The sequence below is a fragment of the Tamandua tetradactyla genome, chromosome 15 (assembly GCF_023851605.1).
Source record: "Tamandua tetradactyla isolate mTamTet1 chromosome 15, mTamTet1.pri, whole genome shotgun sequence".
Taxonomy (NCBI): domain Eukaryota; kingdom Metazoa; phylum Chordata; class Mammalia; order Pilosa; family Myrmecophagidae; genus Tamandua; species Tamandua tetradactyla.
In genome coordinates this window covers 42,623,549-42,636,790 of record NC_135341.1, presented here as the reverse complement: position 1 = coordinate 42,636,790, position 13,242 = coordinate 42,623,549, and the positions used below count along the sequence as shown (strand labels likewise).

The 13,242-nt window shown below is 37.0% G+C and overlaps 2 protein-coding genes and 1 long non-coding RNA gene across 8 annotated transcripts in view; 2 read left to right on the top strand and 1 right to left on the bottom strand.

Annotated features, from left to right (window-relative positions):
• TOPAZ1 (testis and ovary specific TOPAZ 1) overlaps window positions 1-871 on the top strand; it is an 85,158-nt gene extending 84,287 nt beyond the window's left edge. For 2 of the 3 annotated variants that reach the window (XM_077129621.1, XM_077129618.1), the window contains one exon: window positions 558-870. In XM_077129621.1, coding sequence (XP_076985736.1) covers window positions 558-774 — 217 coding nt within the window. In that variant the 3' untranslated portion in view covers window positions 775-870. Of the gene's footprint in view, window positions 1-557 lie in introns of all 3 variants that reach the window. The other variant, XM_077129619.1, reaches the window with a different exon arrangement.
• On the bottom strand, window positions 425-3,910 carry LOC143657340 (uncharacterized). The gene is made up of 3 exons (XR_013162809.1): window positions 3,613-3,910; window positions 2,783-2,922; window positions 425-2,483 (listed from the first exon to the last, which is right to left on the bottom strand). It is a non-coding gene; the product is annotated as an uncharacterized LOC143657340 (long non-coding RNA).
• TCAIM (T cell activation inhibitor, mitochondrial) overlaps window positions 3,852-13,242 on the top strand; it is a 105,729-nt gene continuing 96,338 nt past the window's right edge. For 2 of the 4 annotated variants that reach the window (XM_077129624.1, XM_077129623.1), the window contains exons 1-4: window positions 3,852-4,291; window positions 5,430-5,502; window positions 12,153-12,288; window positions 12,969-13,122. In XM_077129624.1, the coding sequence (XP_076985739.1) occupies window positions 4,150-4,291; window positions 5,430-5,502; window positions 12,153-12,288; window positions 12,969-13,122 (505 nt within the window). In that variant the 5' untranslated portion in view covers window positions 3,852-4,149. The remainder of the gene's footprint in view (window positions 4,292-5,429; window positions 5,503-12,152; window positions 12,289-12,968; window positions 13,123-13,242) is intronic. The other 2 variants (XM_077129622.1, XM_077129625.1) reach the window with 1 other exon arrangement.

Below are 13,242 nucleotides of genomic sequence, written 5' to 3'. Positions count from 1 at the left end.
GTAAGTGAAATACCTAAAATCAGAAATGAAGAAACCCAAGGTTTCATAAAGCTGTACAATTTATGTTAACTCCAGATTACGTTTTTGCTTGTAATTAAAACTAGCCAAAAGCAAGATTAAACATGTGAATGTAATTTCAAACTTCATTAAATTCAGTACTTTTCTGTGTAATATAATGAATAAGTATGCAGTTATTAAATTTTAGAATATAAAAGATATAGGTTATTAGCCGTGTGGTCATTAACCATGCACTAGATCAGTGCTTTTCACATGAGAGTTACAGTCCATTTGTGCAGTGAAATCAGTTTGGGGGATTGCAGCCGGCTTTATTAAAAATAGAAAATAGAGTACATTTACAGAAGGGTAAGTTTCCTTTTGTGAAACTTTTGAGTTTTTTATATGAAGGTGCATGGCCAAAAAAGTTTGAAAGCCACTGTCAGAATGATATGGTAAGACTGTCATAACTTAGTACCAGTAAATGTAAATGACTATTTTTTTTTAAGAAACTATATATCTTCTTTTTGAGTTTCTGACTTTGTGAGGTGTTCACTTTGTAGATGTGAAGAACAATCTCGGAGCAAGGATGATTATCAAGCTGCAGTGGAAAGGCTAATTATGGCTGCTCGTATATCGGATCCAAAACTTTTCATTAAGCACATGACCATCAATGTTAATAAGGAACAGGTTTATAGTTTGGAACATTGTTCTGCCCTGAAATGGTTGAAAGAGAATATGAAATGGGCTGGAAAGGTTTGGCTTTTCAATAACCATTAGTTAATAAAGGATTTTTTTTTTAAGTTCATGTAATCATTGTTGAAAATAAAAGGCAATAAAAATAAAGACAGTTTTCACCCTATTTAGATTTTGCATTTTATTACTACTGGTAAGTTAATAGTTTTTCTTTCTCCCAACCAAATCTTAATGAGTTTATTTATTCCACATGGCCTAAAAACATGTTTGAATATAACATGCAATAATTTTTTTCTGGGGAGTTCCATGAATCATCTTTAAATTATGAATAATGTTTTTAGAGAGGATCCTGAGAAATTTTAAGAGGTTCCCTTAGTTACCATCACATAAAGTATTCAAAGCGAAACAGCTTTCGTTGACAAACACTGACAATCAGCTTTTAAACATGGATTCCTGAAAGATCCATCAGTCATCTCTGCTGAGAAAGAGTCTCACGACTCACACATGCACAAGGGGACTGAAGAATTCAGATCAACAAATATAACTAGGCAAAAATATTTGCTCTCATTGTGCAAAGGATTTTGTACAGATACAAATTTTTTAACTTCGCTTGGGGCCTCTTCCTTTTCTTCTAGCTGGATTTTCTCTGTATGATTAAATATTGCCTTTCTCCCCTCAACTGAAAGTTTTTAGCCTTTAAGCTACCTGCTATGGTACCAGCACCTTAGTTCAATCAAGGCTGCTCAGAAATTAAAATGTTTGTGCAAGATAATGAGCATGAATATCCATTCCCTGAGTTTACTTTCAAACTGCTGACTCTCAGACAACTAAAGTAGGGTTCAAGTAACAATTCTTGAAGAGAGGGTGGCGGGGTCAGCCTCGGAACTCCAGCACATTTTATAGGTGTTAAGTCCTTGGGTTTCCACTTCTTCCTTCCTAATGTCAGAGTTGACAGCTCCTCTGAACAGGATGCAGTGGGCATCAGGCTTGCGGGCTGCAGCGTCCGCAGCCTGGATGGCTGGGAAGAGTTGCAAAGGGGTACCATCGCCACCATGGCAGGCGAGGTGGGGTGCGTTTCCCACGCCTGAGTGGCCCCGGTGGCTCAGACCTGACACCAGGTTTTCGGTAAGTTAATAGTTTGGAAACGCTTTGGTTTATTGGAATATGCAGTTTATAATGACATTACCTACATTTAAAAGGGATTTTTCACATTACATTGACTTTTTTACTTCTCCTTAAATTAAGAGAACCCAATTATAGTAATTTCCTATTTATTCGGAAGTCCAAACAATGAAAAAAAATCACAAAAATTGAATATTGTACAGCACTTAATAAGAGAAAGACATGAGGGAAAACATGAGAGCAGGCAGCAGAGATTTTCAGAAAAAAAAACTTTAGGTTTGGAATAGGTTTAGTATATACGCAATCCAGTCTCTAAAGCATATTGTACATCTAGAATATACAGTAATATCAAAAATGACTCCAATACTAAATCCCAGAGCTTCTGAATTATACCACAAATATTAAATTACCCTGGAAAAGTTTTCCTTTAGTTCATCTTTCCTTTACTGTACTGTATGACTTTTTTAAATTTGTAATTTATGTTAGATGACTAAGGAAAGTAGTATTTTAAAGAAACATAACCAAAATCAAGTATCCAAAGATTCTTTTCAAACCATCTTAGGAAGTTCAAACTCCTTGTCTGCAGTCATCTTCTGAATCTGTAGCATAATCATTCTCCAAGGTGGAGATCCTCATCCTTAATTTGATGCTTTAGATTTCATATCCTATAACTTAATATCATTTAGAGAAAGTCTGAATTAGATTAATAAAGAATAAGGCATGACTTGTTCTAGAGAGACTGAAAGTATTTCTTAACAGAAGTTCTAAGATACGGTAGTGGTATCATCACTGGAGTTAAATCTATAACTTGACAAGACTAGAAAAATAATTCCTAGCACTTAGGAAAATGCCTTACTATCATAAATACTACCTTGGATGAGAAATGAGAGCGAAGTGAGGTAGGATACGTCAAGAAAGATGCCCAGCTCTCTAGATTTGAACAAATTAGGTGACTGTAACTACAACTTACCTGGGGCACTCAAAGTGGATCAGTTGAAGATTACCATCAGTTTGGTTTGTGGATGTGTTCATTTTGAGTTGCCTTTGAGGACACATGGAGATGTTAGGCAATTATGAATTAGTCCGCTCTATATTAATGGTAACTGAAACCTTAAGAAAGGAATTAGAAAAATAGGAGACTGTTTAAATGCAGATGGCAAGGATCTACTAGAGAAGATGAAGACTGTGGAAGAGAAGGAATGATAGGTTAAGCTGTTGGGGCAAGTGGGATAGGATGGAATACATAGCAGCAAGTGGCTGGTTTAATTTCTAATGAGAAATTGAGAGCTTTAAAGAGAACACATCCATAATATATTGCCACTGGAACAAATGGAATTTGTTGTTTGTCTGTTGTTGGGTTTTTTCCTGCCTCAAAATGCCAAAATATTCAGCAAGGTGGAAAGAGAAAGAAGTGGTGTTTTTATTTGCCTAATTTCATATATGACAGTTTCCAGGATATTCAAAGTTACAGGAGCAAAATAAAGCTAATAGTAAAAAGTCCATGCTGATAGTGGAGAATGCTGAAAGTTTTTAAATAGCCAGTTATTGAAGGAGCCAAAGTCAAAAAGAAAATTCGAACTGGAGGAAAGAGATTTTTTTTAATTGGTTATATTTGTGGAAGGAAAATTAAAGGACATGTTGAACGAGATCTGAGGCTCTCATCTAAGTCATCCAAACGCGCCAGCTTCGCACTCTCCAGGAATGAATCGACCCAGCCAGTGTCGCCCGAGAGGTGAGGGGAACTGGGGCAAGGTCCGCACGGGAGCACGCGGCACCCAGCGCTCAGCTCCAAGCACTAACCTGTGCTTAGTCGCTCTTCTCCGTCCCCGCGCTCGCCACCTACCATTGGGTATTTCCCGGCCTACTTGACCGAGTTCTACGTATCCCGGAGTGTTTACTCGCGCTACTTAAAGCCTCGGGCGGACTGCACAGGACCACTTAACATTGACAGCGAAGGCGAAGGGGCGGGGTCTTCAAAACTCGCGGGAGTACCGAACAGTCACAGAGCGCTGACGTCAGCGCGGGGAGGAAATAGTGCCAAGACGTAGGCGCTCTCAGAGGAAGGCCTGGCACTCTTCAGCCAATGAGAGTGTGTATCTGCTACCACATCCCAGTGCCTGGATTCTCCTCGGGCGACCGGCCGCGGTCCCAGTGGCGTTGGATGGGTAGATGGATGGATGGGCAGTGCGTGCCCAGCTAGATACAGGGGTGGGGACTTATAGGGCACTGCGCGTAGGAGCCTGCTGAGAGTCTGTCGCAAAGTAGGGCAAGGGCAGAGGTGGTTGCCCCCGACCCTGAGGCGCGCGCACGTTTGCCCGGGTTGGCGTCCCGGTGCGCATGCGCCGCTCCGCGCGCTCCCGCACAGCTGAGAGGGCCGCTGACAGCCCTGCAGGAAAAGCAGTTGTCCTCGCTGCTGGGACAAGGTGGGAGGTGGAAGAAACAGGTCGGAGAAAGCCCTCGCATCGGACTTTCCAGAACCGTAAGGAACGGGGGAAAGGAGGGAGTTCCAGTTGTGCGTTCAGGGTCTTTTAAAGGGGAAAAAGGGGCATGGGGAGTGGGTCTTGGTCACCTTAGCCCGACGTGTTGCTTTTGAGTTCATGCAATGCCAGGGCCTGAATATCCGCATCATGTCTGTTTTAACTCATTCAGAAATAAGAAATCAACGACAATTTGGGTTTTATTATTTACGACTATGATATTTTCCTGAAATTTTTTATTTATCACAGGAAAAACTTTCCAAAATTGCTCTGATTAAAATCTCACAGCATGTGATTTAGGAAAGGAAACTACAGCATCTAGGGACTTGCTACAGCTTATTATTAACTTATGTGGTGGAACTACTTGCTTTTGCTTTTTCTTTGCCTTTGCCCCTTCTCCAAGGATTTTAGTGAAAAGCAATGAAAAATTGCCACCTTCTATCACTTGATGGAATAAAGTATGTTGTTCATGCTTTCAAAAGCCATACACGCTAGTTACTAAGGAAAGAAACAGTTTAAATGAGTAGCCTAAGGCTATTAACTTTGTTAAAATAAATTATTTTTAAATAAAAATTGTGTTAAATGACCAATTTACTTGGACATCTACTTGCCAGCACTGTTACTTACTGCTTTTGAATCTATCAAAATAACTTAAGCCACCGTTTTTCTAAAAATATTACATAATTTGGATTCTATCTCCTTCCACCAAATTCGGTTTGAGACTTCACAGAAGTCTTCATATGAAATAGAAACTAGTAGCAATCGGTATTAAATGGATTAAGGTAGCCATTTACAGTGGTTTGTAAACAAATTGTAGTCGCTGCCTCTTCCATCTGCCATCCAGGAAGGTCACCATCTTTTTGTACAAGAATTTACAGAATCCCCTATTTTAGGTGTAGCATATGGGAGTTTCCCATAATACTCTGGGCATGTCGGTATCATTATAGCTACTTCATTGTTTTATAATTATCTGCTTGTGTCTGTTTTTCCACTTCCCTCTTTCCTAGAATGTAAACATTTTGTGAGGACTGGGATTATCTTATTTTGTCTATTCCCAGTACTTTGCACATTGGCTGGCTTAGTAAATGCCTGTTAAAGTGATTTAAACCTTTCACCTTTTTATCTGCTTAACTTTTTAAGTGATTAATGGATTCCTGGAAGTTGACGTATATATATGTGCAGAAATGTTTTGCCACCTGAGACCTGTGAGAAGGTAAGCTTAGTTGTTCTAATCAGAAATTAGTATTGGAGGCAAAAATCTGTTATGAATTTAATTAATTTCAATTTTTTGTTTTCAAATTCTGAAGTATTTTTACATTATGGTGGTGGGCAAGAAATCAAAAAATAAATAAAAATAAAGATTCATATAAACAGCCAAATCCTCCAAAAGTCCATTAACTCTATGTGAAAAGAATACTGTCATTCAGAATAGTTTAGTGTGAAAAGCTTAAGGGGAAAAAAAGAGAAAGTTTCTCCATCTGCCCTCAAGGCAGTCATTATCACAGGCACCCAGTTTATGTTTAAATTTTATAGTAAGATCATTTAATAATTGTATTTGCTATTTATGTATGAATAAATTAAATCTTCTTTAAGAAAGAACTTTAGAAGTTCAGACGTAGTAGGCATGTTATATACGGCAAACTAAATAGAGATCAGATCAAAAGCCCTGTAGGGAAGGAGATCATTGTGTTAAGTAGACAAGCAATTAATTAAACAACCACCAGAATTGAACATCTGATTTAATTCTGGCTTCCTGGTAACAAAGTTAAGAAGGAAAATAAAGTGTTCATTTGGCTTAAAATATACATCCAAAATACAGTTTGATCTGTTAAGTAAAAAAAAAAAAAAAAAAGATAGGTGAAGTTTTCAATTTATAAAACAAATATGATAATTAGTACCTGTGAATAATTATTCACTATGTGAATATTACAATAAATAATCACTGTTAAATGAAAGCTCTTTAGGGGAAACATTTTACCAACTCAATATAAGAAGGATTATCAAAGGAGAGATTTTCCTCTGATTAAACCTATGACATAAATTGTCAAAAAAAAAAAGAAAAGAGACCGCAATGTGTGAGATACTGTGAAATGTCTTAAAAAGACATTCTGCAGAGGTAGACATTCTTCATGTTGTGTTTTCCTTTAATAATGGTTAGCTACAGAAATTTGAGCTAAACAGTTTCATCCTCATGTTCTAACTTTGTAATATGAGAGAGAATATAGGAAAAAGGAATGAGTTTTATAATACCCTATAGACTTTTCCTTCAGTGTTGCTTGCCTCCTCACCATAAGGCTATTGTTAGGTAGTAAATATTCATCATTGAATAATAGAGCCATGCTTTCAGCTCTTTTTACTTCAACCTATAGAAAACTGCATTTTATATTACAACCTATAAAACATTTCATAGCATTCATTACCCTTGCTATATGTAGTATCCTCTAATATTTTCATTTTCTTTTTTTTTTTTTTATCTTCATGGTACTCATAGCCCACTGTGGTGGTTTGGAACTGTATGTTCCCCAGAAATTCATGTTCTAAAAGCTAATCCATTCCTGTGGGTGTACGCCTATTGTAAATAGGACCTTTTAATTAGTTTAACTTCAGTTAAGGGTTGGTTCAGGGTGGTTCTTAATCTTCTTATTGAAGTCCTTTATAAATGGGATAGAAAGAGAAAGCCACAAAAGCAAGAAGCTGAAAACAGCAAAATCTGGAGGAGAAGGGGAGACCAGCAGACACTGCCATGTGCCTTGCCATGTGGCAGAGGAGTCAAGAATTACCAGCAGCTGGTCTTCAGGAAAAAAGCATCACCTTGACAATGCCTTGATTTTTCTCAGTCTCAAACTATAAGCCTGTGAGCTAATAAATTCCCATTGTAAAAGCCAACCTGTGTCATGGTATCTGCTTTGAGCATCTTCACAAACTAAAACAGATTTTGGTACCGGAAGAGTGGAGTGCTGCTATCACAAATAACAAAAATGTTTAAAACGCTTTGTAACTGGTTAGTGAGTAGAGATGAGAAGAATTGTGAGGTTCTTGATAGAAAAGACCCCAATTGCTTTGAAGAAACTTCTGGTAGAAATATGAACACAAAAGGTACTTCATATATAGAAATGATGAATGTAACATTGCAAACTGGAAGAAAGGTGACCCTGGCTTTAAAATGGCAGAGAACTTGACAAAATTGAGTCCTGATGTCAGGTGGAAGGCAGAATTTGAAAGTGACAAGCTTGGATATTTAGCTAAAGAAATTTCTAAACTATATGAGGAAAATACTCTCCGGTTTCTCTTTGCAGCTTACAGTAAAATGTGAACAGAAAGAGTTAAGCAGAAGTCTGAACCCCTGGGCACAAATAAACCAGAAATTGATGGTTTGGAAAACTCTGAGCTTCCAAAACAAGTCCCCAGAGAATGGTACTCCATATGAGGGTTTAACTGAATGTGGAACTAGTCAGCCGTTTCAGTGCAAGTCAGGATTGAAAATGCAGTTATCCAGAGAGGATTTGTGGAAAGCTCTTTAGTCTGATGATTTGGGCCCCTGTGTACTACATGTGAAATCAACAAAATTTTTTTGCAAGATCTGTATGAATGGAATCACTATCAGCCTGAACTAAAAAGGATAGAACAGGAACATAGTGAGGGGGGAAAGATTAATTCAAAGGCAGAACCATGGAAACTAAGTCTGAATTGAAGACATCTTCTTATTCAAGAGAGCAGACCCACCCATGTATGTGGAAGGGGTGAGTATGCCCTGGAGCTTGGAGAGGGTCAGCCTTCCATCCCATTTTGGAAGAGTGCTACCACCCCAGTTTTCTCAGATGGCTGGAGTATTGCGGAGAGTTGACCAGCACCCCAGTGCTTAACAAGGGTGGAGCCTGGAGTCTGGCCAGCACCCTGATGCTTGATAAGGATAGTGCTGTGAGCCTGGGTATCACCCCAGTGTTTGAAGAGTTTGTGGAGAGTGTGGTCCTACCATTTGTGGAGAGTGTGGCCACTGCACAAGCACTTATGGAGGGTGGGACTGCCACTTATCAGGCCTGGAGGAGAAAATATGGTTCCATAGATGATTCTCAGATCATGAAATCTAATGGAATATATGCCATGCAAGGTTTCAGAATGTTTGGGACCCAAGACGCCTGTTTTCCTTCCAATTTCTCTCTATGAGAATGAGAATGTTACCTTCTGATTATCTCTTTTTTGTATTGGGAGCCAATAACATGTTCTCTAGTTTTCACAGATTGAAGGGAATTGTGCCCCAGGAGAGACCATACCTATAACTGGCTTTAATAAGACTTTGTACTTAATATTGTTACTAAAATGATTTAAGGCTTTTGAGATATTGTGATAGAATGAATGTATTTTGCACATGGAAAGAACATGTCTTTTGGAGGTTCAGAGGGTGGAGTATGGTGGTCTGGAACTTATATTCCCAAGAAAATCATGTTCTTAAAGTCAGTCCATTCTGGTGGTATAAACCTATTGTGAGTAGGTCCTTCTAATTAGGTTACCTCAGTTAAAACATGACCCAGGGTTTGTCTTAATCCTCTTACTGGTGTCCTTTATAAATGGGATAAAGACAGAGAGAGAGAGAGAGAAAGTCACAGAAGCTGAAAGTAATGAAATCTAGAAGAAAAGGGAGAGACCAACAGACACTGCCATGTGCCTTGCCATGTGGCAGAGAAGTCAAGGATCTCCAGCAGCTAGTCAATGGAAAGAAAGTGTCACCTTAATAATGCCCTGATTTGAACATTTTTCTCAGCCTCAGAACTGTAAGCTTGTAAGCTAATAAATTCCTAGTGTGAAAGCCAACCCATTTCAAGATATCTGCTTTGAGCAGCTTGGCAAACTAAAACACCAACTAAGGCTTTTGGGATGTTGTGGTGGAATGAATGTTACTTTGCATATGGAAAGAACATGTCTCTCTAAATGGGTTGTGAAAAACACCGCTCTAGCATAATCATAGTGAAAATTCATTATTATTAATTAGAAACCAAGTCATATGCTTTAAGTGCAAAACAGATGTCGGTACTGGCATGTTGTTATGAACTAGTTCAGTCTATAAACCCCCTAAAGAGTTGTCAGTGTTTCCACATTTGTTTTAACTCAGAACAGTATTGCTTTTATTGGTAGGATGAGTTTACTTTTTGAAAAATTCGTTTTATTTGACAAGGTTCTCAATTTATGTAGTTTGTGTTCTAGTCAGGTATTTTAAGTGTTCTTGAGATGTTTATAATTGAAATAAATCCTCTACTGCAGGGGTTGGCAAACTACAATCCATGGGCTAAATCAGTGCACCACCTATTTTTGTAAATTAAATTTTATTCCACCACAGCCATGCTTATTCATTTACATATTGCATATGGCTGCTTCCCCCTACAATAGCAGAGTTGAACAATTGTGACACAGACCATATGGCCCACAAATCCTAAAATATTTAGTAACTAACACTTAACAGAAAAAATTTACTGACCTCTGCTCTAATGATTCTTTTTGTCAAAAATCTATTCCTTCTCTAACATCTTAAATCCAGATTTTTCATGTGCTGAAGTTACTTAATTTAAAGTAACACAGTATTGTGTTGTTTCTATATAGTTTTTTGGAGAAATATTCATTAAATACATAACATACATTCATTTAACATGCATTAGCAATAATACCTGGGCCAGACCCCGTGATATGGGAGTCATAAAATGCCCAATTAGATCTCTTGCCCTTGTGGGTTCACCTCTGAATTTGCCCTGAACCCGTACTTCCCCTAACTGCCAAGGACCAAGAACAGCAGGTGTATTGAGTTGGACTTAGTGTAGCAAGACTCAGGACTCTTCCAACATCTTATTTTGGCTCATGGACTCCACATTGGCGTAGCTGCACCTTTCTTGGAACTATGCTGCAGTCCAAAGACTCTCTGTCACAGATGTGAGACCTGATTCATGGTGTGAAAGCCCTCCCCACATTTTTCTTTCCCAAAATTTCCTCTCCTTCTGGATCCATCACTGAATTTGCCCTGAGACAGTTCCAATCTCTGCCTCTGCTTTTCAGCAGACGCAAACTAACAAATCTGGAAAATGAAAAACATCTATTTATACTTTATCATATTATGCTATAATATGTGAGGTGTACAAGTTCTTTTTTAGAGGAATTTAGAGTAGGTAAAGATTATATGTAATGAGATTACAAGAGGGAAGGCTCTGGTGGAAATAGGTACAATGCCTCCCAGGCTGTGGTAGGTGTATAATAATAATTGTTGAGTTAGGACATCTTGGATAGGTGGAAGAGGGGTCAGGGAAGATGTGTTAGGGCTTAGAAGCATGTAGAAGAAAAGGGTAGAATGAAAAATATTGCGATTGGAAATAAGGTTTCCCTAGGCAGTATTTGGTGATCAAGTTGGAAAGATTGATTGGGAAATTATTATAGAGAGCTTCAAATACAAGACTAAGGAATGGATTTTATTCAGCAGGAACTAAGAGCCATTAAAGGTATTTTCGTGGGAAATACAGCGATAGAGGGGTTTTAGGAAAATTAACTTGTGGATTGTATGCAATGTGGTTAGAGAAAAGAGACCAGAGAACAGACCAATTCTGAGGCTACGCCGTCCAATTTTGTGGCGATGATAACTTGTAGCAGAGAAAATAGAAAGATAATGATTTCAAGGGGTACTTTAAAGTGAGAAGAAGGAACATATCTTAAAGACTAATTGAAAAAGTGGCGGGTACAGCAAACTAGTTTGGTCAGCGATGAATCTGGTTTTGTACATTGGCAACATTTCAGTAAGTTCGTGCCACAACAACAGAAATACGGAAGAAAATTCTGTATGAACTGGCTAGCTGCTGTCTTACCTTCTGTATTTAGACTTCTTTTTTAGACAAGTAAAATTTGAGAGGCTGTCAGACATTTGAAAATGAGAAATGAAGCTCACATGGGACTAGTAAGCAGAGCAGTCACTACCATTCACTAATATTGCCTCCTGTTGAGGTCTTTAATATCTGGCTCGTTTCCTTTACTGATCAAACTCTTGTTATAATTCTTAATCTACAACCCATATTTTGATTTTATAAAAAATTCATATGCATGTCAAAAGCAAAGCAAAACAAAGGTAATCTGAAATTATGTTGGTGGTCTCCAGATTGTTAAATAATCTCCTCAGCAATTATAAAAACAATAAAGCCTTTCCAGATACTCTGTATATATAATGTCTGAGAACAAAAGTCAGCACAATATTTAGTGATTTCTTTATAGTTTGCTATACAGTAAAAAAGGTGAAATGTAACACTCAAAAATAGATGTCATGTAAGTACTTTAAAAAATTTTGCAAATAATTTCATTTGAATTTGAAACTGTACTTCAGAAAAACACTCTCTGGTAGGTTATTCCAAAATTTAAGAATGAGAATATCAAGTTATCCAACTAGAATAATTTTAGCATGCTAGTAGTGAAGAAATAAAGTTAGGAGCATCTTGGTATCTCTTTTTAAGCATTATAATTCTCAAAATATTTTTCACTACAAAGAGAAAATTGCACTATTAAATATTGAGATTTTTATCTGAAGAAGAAAATAATACAGAAAATTGTTAAGATTTGCAGTGAAGCCAACTTATGTTTCAAAGTGGGCTTTTGAGAGAGATTTTATTATTATTATTTAATATTTTTCATTTGATAAGAAAAATTTATAATCATTGTTTTATAACCGTATGTCAATCACTCCCTAAAACTAGATTTCACAAGTCCACGAAGTTCTGCATTTTGATTTCTGTCTTGTTGATATGATATATTCTGAGCACAGTAATTTTAATTTTACCGTCACTTTATATTTTGGAAATGTGTGTGCATGCCTCGATTAATAATGAGTTCACATTTTTTTCAAAGGTTGTGTCTGGAGAAGACATTTACACACTGGTTTCTCTACTCAAGAGCTTTATCAGGAGCTGAAGCAGTCAATGCCTTGAGGCCTTTCTATTTTGTAGTACATCCAGATTTCTTTGGACAGCACCCCAGAGAAAGGGTAAATATTCATTTTTTTATCTTAGTCTATAATTTTTATTTAGTTAGTTTACATACTTTGATACTATATAATATAGAGTTCTGTATTGTGGACATAATCAAGACTTTGAACTAATTTGAAATATAGAGCTGTTAAAAATGAACATGTAATTATTTTTTGTGGAAGCTGTCATTTTTTACAAAGGCAATAAAATAATCATAAATTCTTTGGGTAATTCTTTTATATATAAGGAGATTACACTATTGCTGTGAAATGCATTTCAAATGTTTTCTCCCAGCCAGTTATCTTTTGCCTTTGCTTATCATGTTTTTCCAACATAGAAGAATGTGGTTTTTTTTTTTTTGTAATCAAATTTATCGATCATTTATTACTTTGGGATTTTTAGTTTTAGTTAGACTTTTACACACCTAGGTTATAAAGGATTTCAGCCATGTTTTATTCTGCTCCTTGCATGGTTTCACACTTTACAGTTAGATCTTTTATCCATTTGAAGTTCATTCTGCTTCATACTATGAGATGTGCATCCAAGTTTATCTTTTTCCAAAGAACTATGAAATTCTAACATTTCTTAATACTAAAATTATTTAACATCCTCAATGATGGGTTAAAGACTTAGAAATAGTTTCTTATGCTTCTTTGTTGCTATTTTGTGTATCACTACCCCTAATTTTTTTCCCCAGGAAGTCAACGAAAATTCTCTGAAGAGATTAAGTGTCTACTTAGAAAACCTTCAGAAACCAGGTTTCAAGTCTTTGAAACCAACTCAGCTTACATTTTATCTGAGAGAAACAGACCAGAATTCCTCTGATGGCCAGGAACCCTTTAGTACTTCTGGTACATTTTAAAAATTTCTATTGTGTCCCTTGCAAATTTTGTGTTAAATATGTTCATTACTTCTAACATAGCCAGGATAACCTTTGGATTGAAGCCTTGGTCATAGAAAAGTATCATTTA